The sequence below is a fragment of the Culex pipiens genome, chromosome 2 (assembly GCF_016801865.2).
Source record: "Culex pipiens pallens isolate TS chromosome 2, TS_CPP_V2, whole genome shotgun sequence".
In the NCBI taxonomy this organism is placed as follows: domain Eukaryota; kingdom Metazoa; phylum Arthropoda; class Insecta; order Diptera; family Culicidae; genus Culex; species Culex pipiens.
The window spans coordinates 184,513,229-184,529,313 of NC_068938.1; the positions used below are offsets into that span (position 1 = coordinate 184,513,229).

At 36.1% G+C, this 16,085-nt stretch overlaps 2 protein-coding genes across 2 annotated transcripts in view; both read right to left on the bottom strand.

The window, feature by feature from the left end:
• LOC120415429 (ral guanine nucleotide dissociation stimulator-like 1) overlaps positions 1-16,085 on the bottom strand; it is a 106,423-nt gene that overhangs the window by 59,053 nt on the left and 31,285 nt on the right. The gene's annotated exons all lie outside the window — the stretch shown is intronic.
• On the bottom strand, positions 11,307-11,931 carry LOC120415433 (protein obstructor-E-like). The gene is made up of 2 exons (XM_039576981.2): positions 11,798-11,931; positions 11,307-11,738 (listed from the first exon to the last, which is right to left on the bottom strand). The coding sequence occupies exons 1-2, from the start codon at positions 11,802-11,804 to the stop codon at positions 11,344-11,346; spliced, it is 402 nt and encodes a 133-aa protein (XP_039432915.1). The 5' UTR covers positions 11,805-11,931; the 3' UTR covers positions 11,307-11,343.

Here is a 16,085-nt window from a genome sequence, read left to right on the forward strand (position 1 = left end):
AAAGTAGTAACTACAAAGCTACCTCCGAAAATGATGTGGGAAGCACAACGGCGAGACTTTTGATTTTGCATGACTAATACAACAAAAACATAACTTTCATTATTTGATTTAGTTCAACAATTTTGTTCAAGAACTCTACAACAACTCTGAAAAATGTTGATGATGATGCTTCTTATCACCTAAAAATTCCATTGAACAAGAGCGTCCAATTTCCTGTCCCGGGAAAAAAATTCCGGGAATTCCCGGGATTTGTGTGTGTGTGTGTGGTCCAATCCAATACCCGCTAACTGGTAGCGATATTATGGGAAAGCATAGTTTGTATCAGACTTTGTATATGCCGAATGCTGATACAACTTATCTCAGTCCCGGGTATTAGATGGTGATAGCCCTCGCGCTGCTTCCAACGACCCGTTTCAGAATGACAGAGCTCCTTGCGGTCCAATTCCGAGGTCGCTGGGCATTGTTCGGCCCCGCCTAAACATAGAAGCAAGCATCTGAAGGAAATTCGATCTATATTTAGACTTCCAATCCCGTCAGGCAAATCAGGGATCAGCGCGTATTTAATATGAGAAGATAACATGTTTCAACACTACGGATCAATTCACTGCTAGAGTGTAAACCTTCTGATGGCCGACTGCTTAGCGTCCCAGACCATCAATCCTGAGGTGAGAGTTCGAATCCCATCTGATTAATTTTCGTTTTTGTTCATATTCAAAGTTCAAATTCCTGATTCCAAATTTCAAAGGTACCGGCCGGGATTTGATCCCTGAACCTTCTGCTTGTGAGGCAGAAGCCGTAACCATTAAGCCACGGAGCCGGTTAATTCCGGGAATTCCCGGGATTTCACGGAAAAAAATATTTCCCGTTTCCCGGGAAATTTTTAAATTTCCCAGGAATTCCAGAAATTCAAGCTGAAATCTACATTTTCATAACTTCTTGGAACATTTTTTTATATTTACAAAAAATAATAATGAACAAATTCAATTTTATTTTATTCAATTCAATTTACTGTTCTTATAACTTATCAGTTCGTCTGAAAATTTCATATCAAGGTATATTTCAGATAATATTAGTTTCTGAAGCTTCCACAACTGGGATCTTGTTAATTCGTAAAGCAACAAAAATTACGATATTTTGGAATGAAAATTAACTGTTTTCATTTTGGTTACTTTTTTAAAGAAAATTGTTGTTACATCATCTGAAAATAAGGTACCCCTTTTGCCAAGATCAAAATTAAGTTTTTTTTTTTCACGATTAAAAATATCATTTGATGTCTCAAAGAGAATTGTGCAAAAAGAATGTGGTAAATTTGTTTAAAAGTGTTTGCAGTTTAATGTATAGAATTTACACTTGAGCTAACAGAGCGTACGCGTATTTAATAAGGATTAGCGTCTAAACTACTTTTAGTGCTTTGAAAATTCTATTAGCCGAAGTCATTTATTAAGCTGAATTATTAAAAAACTATTTCGTATTATATAGAAGGTGTGCAAAAAAGGCAAACATATTTCAAAATTATGTCCAAATATTTAAAAAAAACATTGAGTTGTGATTTCATAAAAAATACTTCTAGTAAAAAGGCAGTTTTTAAGGTGAAGTCAATGCTTATTTATTTATTCTTGAGCTCAAAAAGATTTGTTATGGAAAAAAGTTTTGCCAACAAGTCCATATTTTCTTCGTGATTTTTTTTTTCATTTCAACGTCGTCTCAATATTATTCTTTATCATGTTCTCTCAAACTGTTCACAGAGCCATAAGTAATAGCAATTTTATGGTTTTGAAGCATGAATTCATTTTACTCGCTGCCAAACGCTGTGATTAGAAAAATAGCACTGCACAAAAAATACGATATTTTTTTATAGTGTGTTATACGAAGGCAAGACAGCCTATAAATTTAAAATATTTATATATTTACTTGATTTTTTTTTTCTTCAAGCGGTTAAGGCATTAATTGACCCTCGCACTAATTTTGATCATTTAAGTTGCTATTTTATTCTTTTTTGTTGAAGAATGTTAATCAGAACCAAGATCAGAACACTTTTCGATAAATTTAAAATATGTCGGGAATTCCCGGGATTTCCCGGGAAATTTGTTAAAAATTTCCCATTTCCCGGAAATTCTGTAATCCCGGGAAATTGGATTGAACCTACTTTTCTATCGCATATAATGTAACTTTCCTTTGTTTTACAATAAAAGATGCCGTTTTTCACGGTCCATATTTTTTTAATTGTATGAATAATATAATATAATAATAAAAAGTGTCCACGTGGTTTGAAGATCTTAGAAAATTGTGAAAAAAACGTTTAAAAAAAGTTTGTAAATCTAATAATTTGGCCATTTTTAATTGTTAGTCCTGATTCTAAAAAACATTTTTTTTTTCAAGATGGTGAAAAAATTTTAATACGAGTTTCCCTTTTTGACTTGAAAAAGCGGATCAATAGTTTTCAAGATACCGAACCTTTCAACACTAGTAACGAAAAGTAACATTTTTCAATATATGTTTGATTTGAACGGTGAGTTTACTTAAAACATTGATGTTTGACATAGGATTCCTTTCAAAAAGCGTAAACCTTTTTGGATAAATGTACGACTTGGACTGAAATATATTCATTTTGAAACTAGTTGCATAAACTGGTATAAGAATTTCCTAAGCTTTTCAAATATACTTTTCAGAGATGAACAAAGTTAGGACATTATTTAAAAAATATTATTACATTTTTTCTAAAAATTCAAACCTAAAAATAGTGCATTTTATCAAAAGTTAACAAAAGTATACAAAAAGATTCCAAGTAAAATTTTTATCAGAAAATGCTTTTTGGAAACTGTTTTGGGTGAATTTTAGATGCTTTCCAAAATTCACTTTTATATTAAATAAAATAATAACTTTACGATCTCACTAGGTTTTTTTTGGCCAAATTTTCCCTAGTTTTTGACTATTTGCATTTAAAGAACCTTCTGTTACCAAGCGGTAAATGAAAAAGAAATAGTTGCAAGGAACACCATATCTCGATGAACCAGCCAATCACACAAGATGTAAAATTGCTATTTCGGTAAATAAAATGAATTGAATTGAATTGAAAAAATAACTTGGCTACACAGCAAAAAAATGGTAATCTAGCTGCGTGTAAAAAGCCTGAGTATAAAATAGATTTTGCATTATTTTTATGAAATTTAATTAAATATTGCAACCTGAAATATGTAGCCCATCATTATGGGAAACCTACTTGACCGAAATGTCAAGCACATATACGTATACGTTTATCCTTTCTATTCTTCATCGGTCTGATGATCGAGCGGGCTAAGACGCAAGTCCTTACTGTTAGTGCTGGGTTTGAAATTCTTCGGTTGCAACTTTTTTTGTGTTTACAAAAATTGTACATGCTGTGCCTTTATTAAATGATGTGCGATTGTACCATCGAATTTATTGCTGTGTAAAAATTAAACGTTCGGCATACCCAATAACATATTAAAAAATGAAAAAAGCTAGGTAGGTAAAGTTTGTTCAAATCGTATTTTAGTAATACAAAATTTATTTTTAAAAAATGGCAAATTTCCGAATAGTTCTAATCATAACGTACAACTTTGCGGAAAACACCAAATCGATCAGGAATTCCCATCTCAAGATACAGATTTTGACGTAGACTTACGTCTTTGTCGAAGGTACTGGGGTGTCATTCCAAAAAACCCGGGCCGAAGGCCCTGGTTAACTGCGTCATCCGTCAAACGCTTATATCTTCCTTCCCTCTAATCGAATCGACACGATTTATGTGCCATTCGATTCGAAAATTATTCAGCAATTTGCTATAAAACTTTCATTGTTGGCAAAATAGTTTAACTATTGAAACAATTGAATGTTTTAAAATGTTTTCAAAATGCAGAGATTTTGCAAGCAAAATGAGCGCTTCCCACTCACGGACGGGAATGTCAAGTACCTATTTTGAGGGGAAAATCATCCGAGCAACGCGACCGAGTGTCGGTCGCGAAAAAGGAGGGGAAGTAGCGGGCCGAAATCATACATAAGAACGCGCGCCAGAGCCCATTCCATCATTCACGTCTCAGACGTCGGACCGGCAGCAACAGCAGCAGCAGCAGGAAAGCTCAGCCCAGAGCAGCAGCAGCAGGAGAGAGACCAGAGCAGCAGCAGCAGGAGAGAGGGACCAGAACTGGAAAAGAAGTGCGCATCGCCTTCTCGTCGTCACCGTCAGCCAGTTGCCTCTCGATGGCCGGACCGTTAGGATCTTTCGTGGTTGCTGTGGTTCGGAGGTGCTTCAATCCCCATCCCTCGTCCCACCCGGGACGAGGCATCAACAAGATGAGGCGCGCGCCTGCTGCCTTCCGCCGAAAAGCCTCTCGTGGGTCAAGCCTTGGTTGTTAAACAATCGGGACATCCAACTAGCTCGTCGCATTCGCGGCGAGCGCTTCTGAAAGATTTACGTCTCATCAAATTCTAGTGTTGAAAGAGTTGCCCTCGTCCCACCCGGGACGAGGCAGCGAGCTAATTTGAATTTAAATTTCAGGAACAAATTTTGGTCTTCGGGGGCGACGGATTGCACAGCTTTCTGAGGCTGCTCTCGCCCCCAACCCCTATGCCCCCTCTCCCCCTCCCCCCATTCGGCTCGCTAAAATTCCTTCGTCTCTTTCTTTCCTCTCTTTGCCGTTCGTTCGTCTTCTTCGACGGCCATGCCTCACGATCTTGAGCAGTTAAGTGAGGAACATGATCCATTTTTACTCGAGGCTGATTCGTTTGGGGATATTTGTGCCACAAAAGTTTCAGAAAATGGGATTCAAACATTGTTTGTTGTTGTGTATATTTCGCCAAGTGCAACATACAAACAGAAAATTTCTTTCTTGATCCGGAATTTGTTCTGGTATGCAAAGCAGGACATCCGCATTGTTGTGTCTGGGGATTTTAACATTGATATCCTCAAACCGGAAAATTTGAAATTTGTTGATTTTATGAATTATGAAAGAGTACCTCAAGCTTGATCTGCTTTCCAATCCTTTGGGCGCACATGCCTTGACCTTGTTTTTGGTAGAAATGTTCTGACACAGTCACGAAGGTATGTTTCGTATTTTAGTTATCATCGGCCGATTTTGACTTTGGTTGATACACCAGCCCAATATAAATTTCGCACCACAATCATTTGCAAATACTACACGCTTTCCTAAACAACTTTGTCGGTTTCGCATCCATCAACAACGCCAGCACCTGCAGCATCCACCGCGGCCTATCACCCATCTGGACAGAACATCTCCCGGCTGCAGCCTTGCGACCAACGCCACCATCCAACTCTAATCGGTCCTTTTTAGGGCCACCAATTTTCTCACGAAAGAGTTCTTCTTGTTCATCATTCCCACCAAACACTACCACCCCGAAATAACGCCCTTAGCTGAATTCCATCTCCCATTCATGATCATATTCCGTAAATCTATTTAAAGAATATAGCTAATTCTTCAAATTAATATATGGAAAACCCACATGTCCACATATCTAAATTTTACGTAAGTCTACGCCATTCCGGTTATGTCTGTGACATAACTACTTAGACTTTTTCGAATATGCATAGCGATTATCTGGAAACTTGTATGGAGAAACCATTGATGCATATGGCTTATTTGGAGCAAAGGAATCGATGGAAAAATCCAAATCAAGAAATATTAAATTTTTTTTTTTCAAATTCTAGACTGCTCCTATAAAGATGAACTTTCTGCTTTAAAAAACTCCATTCAATCTTATTTGCAAGAAACAATTGCGAGATAGAGGTAGACAAAAGTGACATTGGATATATACTGTCATACACGCAAAAATGACCTACATTACCAGTTTGTTCGGCTGTGAGCACAGTGCGTACATGTAATGGAACTGGAAAGAAAGTCAAGGTGGCACTTAAATCGCACGTCTCAACTCTGACTTTGGCCGCCGCAGAGTTCAGCCGTCTCTTATGAAGCGAAGCTACCGCGGAACAAGTTGTTTTGTGAATAAATGAAGAGATGAAAACGGCAGATGGCAAAAGGCTTTTTCGTGTTGTATTCATGAAAACGAGACAAGTACAAGCTTGATTGGCGGGCATAACCTGTTGAGGTTATGTTGATGCAAATCGACCCAACAAACTGGCAACACTTTCGCAGCGCCAAGCAATGCGGCCAAACGGCCACGGTAAATAAAATATTAATTACTTCTTTTCGGCCGTAGTTTTACGGCCTGGTGCTTCACGTAGCCGTCCGGTGGTCATCCCACCGCCGCCGCAGTGGCCACACACTGTCAGTCGGAACTGTTATATTGTTTATCCGGGCGCACCCAGCTGGAACGAGGAATGTCAAGACTTCTTCGGGCGTGCTTCATTCTTCGCCACACGAAGGTGAAGAACGTCGTCGTCGTCCCTCGGAAAATGCAAAACTTGGCGTGCCTCTCTCATGTGGCAAGGGGCGGGGAAATCTGGACCGGGGTCCCGAAGCGGCCAATCGGACCGTGGCGGTGGGAAACGCAATTTAGCCAGGTTCTTTGTTTTGTTCTTGGCGCAGCGAGATTCCATTGTCTGCAGTGTTGTTCGCGCCGTCAGCGCTCAACAGGTGAAGATTCTTGGCCAGGTGCGTTCACGTGAGTCGATCGGTTGAGGTCAGGTATGTGGTTCCCAGGTTGGATGTTCTCTTGAACACATCTTCACATCAGGTGGAATATCTGGACAAAAACAAAAACAGCCCAGCAGTGTTGCCAACCCACCAATTACAATTACTTCACCGTTTGATGGGCCCCATTGGCGTTCAATTGAAGGCGCCGCGGCACCTTGAAAAATGGCCCGCGGCAACCAATTTTCTGCGGAAGCCCCCCCTCTCCTAATCAATCGATGGGCCTAATTGCTCAAGCAGTAGCTCACTACACAATGCCGGATCTTTGGAAGTTACACGCCAACCAAAATCCGGCTCACGCGTACTCGCGCAGCGCGCGCAAAACTGAAAGTGAAAAGGCGCCGCCGCGCAATCAGGGCTGCCAGCAAAATTCGCACAAAACAACGGGCAGCCCGGGTTTTCGCGATGCGTTTTGTTGGAATGAGGTAGGTAGGTAGCTAATCGAATTTGAAAGAAATCGAATTCGGTGCCACTAATGAGATGTCAAAATGGGAAGGCGCAGTGCGCAATTACGCTCGTTTGAGGTTTGTAAACTTTCCCAGCGAGGCGAAAACGGTAATTTATTGCGTGGCGGAACTGAATTGGGTACTTTTGTTTTGAAAGCAAGCTTGATGGAATTTAATTTTCTTGCAACATTTTATTTTAAAAGCTACCTTGCAAAATAAGATTTTTTTTAACGTGAGAATAAGACACAAAATTCAATCCATTCTTGTTTTAAAACCAAAAGAAATTAATTGAAGAGAAAATTCTCTATATTTTGCATTTTTGAGCTTAGTTGGTACGACCCTTAGTTGCTGAAATATTCCTATGCAAAGGTTTTGGAACAGGAAAATTGAGTCTCATCCAAACAACTCACCATTTTCTAATGTCGATATCTCAGCAACTATTGATTCGATTTTCAATGTGAAAATATAAAACATTCGTGAAGATTTCCGATCTTTTCCAAAACAATAATTTAATGTTTTTATTAAATCGTGACTTACATTTCGAAAGAACCAAACATTCAATACTACGTCTTATTCAAATGTAAGCTTTTCAAAATATTTTTTTCAAAACTGGGCAAACATGGGCACCAATTTTAAAAAAATGAATAACTGCGACTATTTTCAAAAAAGTTACCTAAAAATGGCAATAACTTGAAAACGGTGCACTTCATCAAAATTTCACAAAAAACTTTTTGATTGCAAATTTGATTTTACATCGAAAAATAAAGTTGAATTTTTTTTCTCATTTTTTGAAAAAAAAATCAGTATTGATTCAAAAATTCATAACTCGGTCAAAGATTATTTGCACATTCTGAAAATTTCTGAATAGTTGGCATTTATGTCCCCTAAAACACATCGAAAATTAAAAAAAAAACAAAAAGTGAAATTAAAAATCTCCATTTTTATACTGTGTATAATTTTTTTCAGTGTAGTCCTTCTCCATACCCGCAACTTTGCCGAAGACATCAAATCGATCAAAAAATTCCTCAAAAGATACCGATTTTTGAATTTTCACATATCATTTTTGTATGGACAGCTGCCAAATTTGTATGGAAAATTATATTGACAAGCTAATGATGCAAATTGGCTTCTTTGGGCATACCGAAGGCACCAAAAAAGTTTCAGCCGGATTAAAAAATACAAAATGTCGGATTAAAAAATACAAAATGTGTGTTTTATGACAGAGGATGTTTACATTAATAACGAGCACGACAAACTATTTATTTACGTTTCGGCTTTGGCTTATTCACATTGTTTTGCTTGATTTGTTCAAAGACCATACCAAACATTTCGCCACAAAAAAAACATATGAAGAGATGATTTCTGTAAAAAGTTTCACAAGAAATACTTTTGAAGATGCAAAAAAAAATGTACGCCTGTTCTAATTTCAATTAAAATAATGTAATTGTTGATAAATCATTGAAAGCAAAATTCGAAATAATCTTTTGTCAAATTGCATTTCAATGCATTTAAACATAGATTTGAAACAGGCATTTGGAAGTAGTTGTAAGAAAAAGCATTGCAAATTTTTGGCAAATTTTGAACTTATTTTTGATGAAATTTTCATTATAATACATTTTTTGACGAATTGACGATAATTGATTGCAAGTGTAAATAGCTTTATTTGAAGCATGTCATAAATAATACAATGTGATGTTATTTTTTAACTACACAATATTACAAAAGGAATATAAATGAAAGTTATCCAAACTTATATGAATGAAAACGCTAAGCAGTTTAAGCTATTTAATTATTAAATCTCTGTAACATTTATTTAAATAGCCATGAACAAATTTCATATAACAATGTAATTTGCTATTATTTTTTACCGATTGTACTTTTGGTGAATATGTAGTTGAAACATTTGCTTCTTTTTAAATATATTTTTGCAAATTTAATTCCTTAAAACATAGTAACATTTAAATAGCCATATCGCTGATGAGAGTTCTAGAAAAATGAAATCTTTTTTATGAATATTTTGTGTCTTACAATACATTCCTGCGTACAACTAGTCTAAAATAATATATTTTAAAATTCAATTTAAGCAGATTTAAGAGTATCGTAAATTTGCCGTGAAATTTCAATGTTTTGAAATTGACATGCCGCGAAATTTTGCCGTTAAAAATCACTAGTCCTAGTTATTTCTCAATGGCCGATGCAAATATTTTTCAAATTTTTTGTCCCTCAACTCTGGCCGAGATGAAAGAAGGCTTAAATAATATTAAAAATTAAATTCAAAATTACAAGCCAGAATTTTAAAATTTTACAAATTGCATTTATTGCAAATTCGAGAAGTACCTTAAACTTCCCATAAGGCCGATGCAAATATTTTTCAAAGTTTTTGTCCCTCGGCTCTGGCCGAAAAAAAAATATAAAAATGGAAATAACAAGCCATAGTCTCAACATTTGAATGCAAAAAGTGTTTTAAAATGCATTTTGCACTAGTTGTTTTGTAATCATTATTTTAAAAAAAGTAAGATTTGACGAAAACAAAATTTTTTTTTGCGATACTAAACATCAATTTTTTTCCATAATTCATTAGATGTTCAAATCAACCCAAACATGCTAAAAATGATTTTAAACGCAGGGGAATGCATTTTGAATCAGATTCAGCTAATTGCACTTAAATTTCTAAAAATATTTATTTGCCTTACTGCTTTTTCGGGCCAACTTTGAAGGAAGGGGAACTTTTGAACTACTTATCGAAACTTCAATCTGTATAAAACTCGATCTATGGGACCCTAAACCAAGTCGAATGCAACAGGTTCGGGTCAAATCGGTTCAGCCAGTGCCGAGAAAAATGAGCTAATTTGTTGGTCACATACATACACACACACACACACACACACACACACACACACACACACACACACACACAGACATTTGTTCAGTTTTCGATTCTGTTTCGATATGTTTACATGAAGGTGGGTCTACGACGTTTTTATACAAAGTTCATTCTTAGAACAGGATTATAGCCTTACCTCAGTGAGGAAGGCAAAACACGTATTTTTTCGCGTCACGAGATATCGAAGAATGAAGCTATAGCTATAGGATTCGTGATCAGGGACAAAAGTTTCCCATAAGGACAAAATTTCATGCAAATCGAAGAGGGGTCGGGGCAATCTTTTTCCGATTTCGTTTGAGTTGGCGGAGAATTATCCAATATTCAAAACAGGCTTTTCTCTGCAATACTTTTTTGTATAGGAAAGGGTAAAGTTGGAATTTGTTTATAAACTGGATAATAGTTTAATTGTTCTTGCCTTCTATATTACATATGACCCCATCCACTTTTAAACAGTTGAAAAAAATGTGTGTCTTTAAATTTAATAAATAATTTTAAGATCATGTAAAATTTATAAAAATGCTTTTATCAAGTTTGATATAATAAAAATAACTGACAGTGCAATTGCTACCGTGGAATTTCCAACAACTCAACAGCACCAGTATCAGATCGTCTCGAACAGCAGCAATCAAATGGAAACCACTTTCACTTGCAACTGAGTTTACACTTTGCTCGCAATTACAGCACTTTTAGGTTGTACCTTCAACCTCTCCGTCGTTGCTTCCCCCAACCCCCTTTCTACCAGTTGATTTCATGTACTTGTTCATTTCATTTCTTTCGGGCTTGATCGTCGTTGTTTTCGTTCATAAAACTTTCAACCGTGAATTTTGTTGTGTGTGTGGGTTTGTGCATCGAATTTTGATTAATTGCATTCAAACTTCAAGTTTTGCTCAAGGGAAGTAGCTGCGAACCCTCCCACCTCAATGCAAATTGTTTAGACAAACGAAAGTGAACGTTTTTGTGGGTGTGGATGTAATGAAACCGACATGATCGCACCATTTAACGATTAGCCAACCCGACGGATCAATTAAATGCTAATCACTTTTGTGTTGTGTTTTCTGTGTGTTGCTCCGTAATGCAATGATGGAAGCTGCCGATTTGCCCACGTGATCTTTGGCCCACACACGGCACGCTCGTGATGCAAATTTTGTACTTCGAACTGGCTCCAAAATTGGTACTTTTCTCGGGGTTTCGTTTCTTGATCGATGTGGGTGATTACCGTTTTGTGCGGGAACGAATTCATTAATCGGACCACCTATTCAAGGTGGCGCAATCAATGAGTACCGGTTCTGTTGTCTGAATGGTTTTGCCGGAAATGAGAGTGGTTTGAGGTGAGTCATTGTTGATATTTTCCAATTAACTATTATTTCTTTATTCTAAACAATCTCTTTCACTACACTTCACAGGTGACCCTCTCTTCCAGATCGCACTGCCCAACGGCCGGATTGAACAACATTCCCTCGGAGCAAACCTTCTCGGTGGGCACTCCCGTGTGGCACATCACGTACTTCCCGCAGGACTTGGGATGGGCAAAGAAGTGCAGTCCCTGCTCCGGACAGGGAAAACACTGCTCAACGCTGGCCTCATAGCAGGCCTGCATGGACTCCACGAACCGGAATCCTGGCGGGCACAGCTGCGAGATCGGTTCTCCTAGGTAGCACGTGAAGTACTTGTTGCACGCCCGTGGGTCGTCCACAAAGTGCGTATCTGTTGGGTGGCACTGGACGTCCGGAAGGTCCGTGGGAGTAACTCCGGCCAGGGTTAGCGTAACAAGTAGGATGGTTAAGGCTGATCAGGTTTAAAAGTTGAGTTTGGAGTTAAATTGAAAATACTTGTTTCGTACTAACCGAACATGTTTGAGCTGGGAACTGGTTGCGACTGCTGTGTTTGGCCTGAATTCTTGGAATAGCTGCACGAAAGTTGCTTGCAGCGTAGAAGGTGCTATCTTATCGTGTTCAAGATAATTTCTTGATTAATTCCAGATTATTTCTAGTTCACAGTTTCAAAACATTTCACCATCACAAGATAAGAGCAGCTTTGTTTAAGTGTAATCTTAAATTTTTAATTTGAACGTGACAGACACGCGATTGAGACTAATAAATCAATCAGACTTTATTTAGACTCACGCAACCCATTGAATGTAGTCCAACTTTTGAAATGACTATCTACTAAAACTATTTAAAAGAAGTGAACAAAGTCTCACCACGCTCATTTTCGAGCTTGTCAAACTAGATCAACTTGAATTAGCCCACTAATCAGAAGCCGACAAAAGCCAGCAGCAATCCCCAGCTGGGCAAAATTTAATTACTCCCATTTTTGTTGAAACCTCGAAACCACTTTCGTTTCACCGTCCGCTGGGATGAGCCAATTTCTCGCACCCCATTTGTAACCGACGCCACTGGGTCAGCAGCTTTGGGGCTCTCGTTGGTCACTTTTTACTGCACCGTGAAAAAAATTATAAAATTATATAAGTTTAATTTTGAAGTTTAAAAATTCTTCGAAAAATAAATAAATAATAAATTTATAAAAAGTGTAAAAAAAAACTTCTACTTAACCGAGCTTTTTTCAAAGTTTTGACCATAGAAGAGACCTCAACCATCGCGTGAAAATCCAGTTAAGTCAGGGCGGTATTTTGACGCCAAATATCTGCGGGTCTCTTCAACGACTATTGTATGCCAACAAAAAAAAAAGCGCTCAAAGAAGTGAGATCGGTAGATTCCCACGATCTCGCGATCTTTGCTCAGTACGTTTTCCAAGGTGGAAAACTGGGTACACAGAAAAAAATCAATTCCCGTAATCGTGAATTAAGTTCACGAATGTGAGATCCACGAAGGAATTTATTCATGAGTATGGTGCATTTGCACCATAAACGTGAATATATTCCTTCGTGGTTCTCATAATCGTGAACTGACTTCACGGTTTCGAGAATTGATTTTTTTCTGTGTACCATGAAAAATCGTAACGTTTTCTCAGGTGAGGAAATGGGGATGATTTGCTGCTGATGGCATAATCGTAAACAAAATGAAAGTGTTTACTGCGCTGGGTAAAATGTTGTCAATTATTCTGTTTTGGTCAAAACATCATAATTTAACTTAATTTTTTTGCAAATTGAAATTTTATGCAAAAATGTTTTGGACAGTAAAAAACACAAGTGAAGGAAAAGGAGACAATAAATTTAAAAAAATCAAGCCGTGGTATAAATTGTCTAAAAATGTTACTGTTATTTTAGGAAAAAATATTTAGCACTCTGATTTAAAAAACGCCATGTTTGTCGACACATAGATAAATAATGAAATTAATCAAAAATAACCTTTCAGGGTCATGGACAAAACACTTCTTGATGCCAGGTTTTTTGCTTGGTCGGCAAACTAAAAATTTTTGAAATCTGTGTAAACTTTCCAAAATTCGGAAATGAAAGTTCATCTTATAACCGATTTTCGCTAAAACTTTGTTCATTTTGATTATTTTGATTTTTGGTTATTTTCGCCGTGCTAAACATCATCGATTTCTTAACTGCTGAAATCTATAAAAAAATTTTTTTAACGATTTCCACTTTGAAAATATCGATATCGATTCTTTATTGTTAGTCTGACAACCGATTTTAGTATTTTTTGTTTGTTTTTTTTTTCATACCGATAGATGGTTTACCGATCTAAACTTTATAAATGTGCAGTACTGATGCAAACATTATTATGATTACAATTGCCAAATACCTTTTTTGAGCCCTCAGAAAGGTTATAGAGCATTTCTTAGAATTTGTAAAAAAAATCAAATCAGATTTGAACAATAGTTACCTAGCATTTTTTAAATTAATTGCTAGAAATAATTTAACAGTATTGATTTGGTTTAAGTTTCATCTGAAATTCTTTGGAGCAGCAGGTGGCAAAGTCCATAAACTTTTTATTTTGTTTTGTGTTTTTGGAAGTTTTTTAACTCCTTACATAAATAAATTCCAGGTTTGATTTGCAATGAGGATTGAAAAAAAAATGCTATGCTTATTTATTTATAATACTTTTTCTCTAATTTTTTTTCGGTTTGTTTTTGAAATGAAATTATACAAAAGCAACGGACACACACTTTAAACAAAAACAGTAATGCCTCAGTTCAACCGAGGCGTACATAACTGAAGCAAAGAGCATAAGGGATTTTGGCAATATGGGAGACATTGGCTATAATCCTATGAAAAATCACCCAAATTAAAAAAAATAATTTGTGTCAGTTATCCATTGCAACTATAATTACATGAACATTTTCACAAAAATATGTATTTTCCCTGTATATTGAAATGCAATTTATTCCCGAAAAAAATATCTCGAGATCATTGTTTTTGAAATGTGGGTATCAAAGATCGGAATTTTTTCAAACATTGCGGAAGTAATTTTTTTTTAAATACTCAAAATTTTCGCATAGCGACGTATTTTCGAAAAAATACCTAAAATTTCAGTTTTTACAATTAAAAAAAAAATCAAATTATTCGCTCTACAGCATTGCCTTGGCGTTCTCGATTGCGAGATTCCTACTCGAAACTAGGTGTCCAAAGGCTTGATTGTTGAGGCAATTGCAAACCTCTTTTTACACCTAAGCTTCCATCCACCCGGGGATTTGAACTGGCGACCTTTGGATTGTTAGTCCAACTGCCTACCAGCGACTCCACCGAGGCAGGACCCAGGGAGACGACTCCTACACCTGGACTGAGCTAACGACCTAACCTTCTTAGGTTAATCCGGGGCCAACATTTACTTCCCGTCCGACGGAAGGCGTGATCAGACAAATCTCGTCTCGAAAAATGCCACCGGGACCGTCTGGGATCGAACCCAGGCCGACTGGGTGAGAGGCAATCACGCTTACCCCTACACCACGGTCCGTTACGTTTTTACAATATGTGTATCAAATGATCGGTTTTTTTTTTCAAACATTTCGAAAATAATAGCACAATGTTTTAAATAATAAACATTTTCACAAAGCTACCTATTTTTGAAAAAAATACTAAAAATTCTCAAATGACCACGATTTCTTCATTAATGTCGAAAATAATCATACAAAGTTATGAAAATACTTAAAATGTTCATAAAACTACGTATTTTCGAAAAAATCAAAATTTCAGTATCTTACCAAACGATCTGGATTTTTTTTCATACATTTCGAAAGTTATAACACAGTTTTTTTGAAAGTACTAAAAATTTTCACAAAACTACGTATTTAAAAAAAAAACAAAAAATTTCAGTCAGTTCAGTTAAAAACTGAAATTTTGAGCATTTATTTTTTTAAAGTTTGAAAATCCCGATCATTTGAGACTCATATTGTAAAAACTGGTTTTTATAATATGGGTATAAAAACCGAAATTCTGACTATTTTTCGAAAATATGTAGTTTTGTGAAAAAATGTGCTGTAACTTTCGAAATGTATGAAAAATTTCCAATTATTTGATACCCATATTGCAAAAAAAAGTGAATTTTTTAGAACCTTTTCAAAATTGCGTAATCTTGTAAAAAAAATTCAAAAAAATATGTTATAACTTTCGAAATGTATGCAAAAAAAATCCCTTCAATTTGATATATGATTGAAAAAACTTTAATTATGATTAATATTTCGATATTGCGTAATTTTGTGAAATTTTTTAGTATTTGGAAAAATGTTATTTATATATTGTATTTTTTGATTGCGAGTTCATTTTATTTCTAATAATTGTGTCAAAATATTTTTTTAAACTTGTTTCCACGTTTTTCCAAATGCATGATATTTTTTAAGAAAAAAACTCTGCCAAATAAACAACATGTGCCACAGCTAAAACATAGCATATTTGTCATCTAAAATCCCCAACAATTTTTTTTCCAAAATGCTTATTTCATGTTTTTTTTTTTTAATTGCAGCTATTTTTTTCAGAAGTCCTACACTTTGCCAAAGGCAACAAATCGATCAGAAAATCCGTACTGAAGATATCGATTTTTTAATATGTTAAAAGCTTTTTGTATGGACAACTGCAAAATTTGCATGAAAACTTGTATGGCGAAATAATGAAGCAAAATTACTCTTTAAATTTCAAAAAAAATTGCTTTACTATGTAAATGTAGAAAAAATGCCCAAAATGGCCTCTAACAAAAACTGTTCAAGAACATTGCACTTAAACTTGAATAT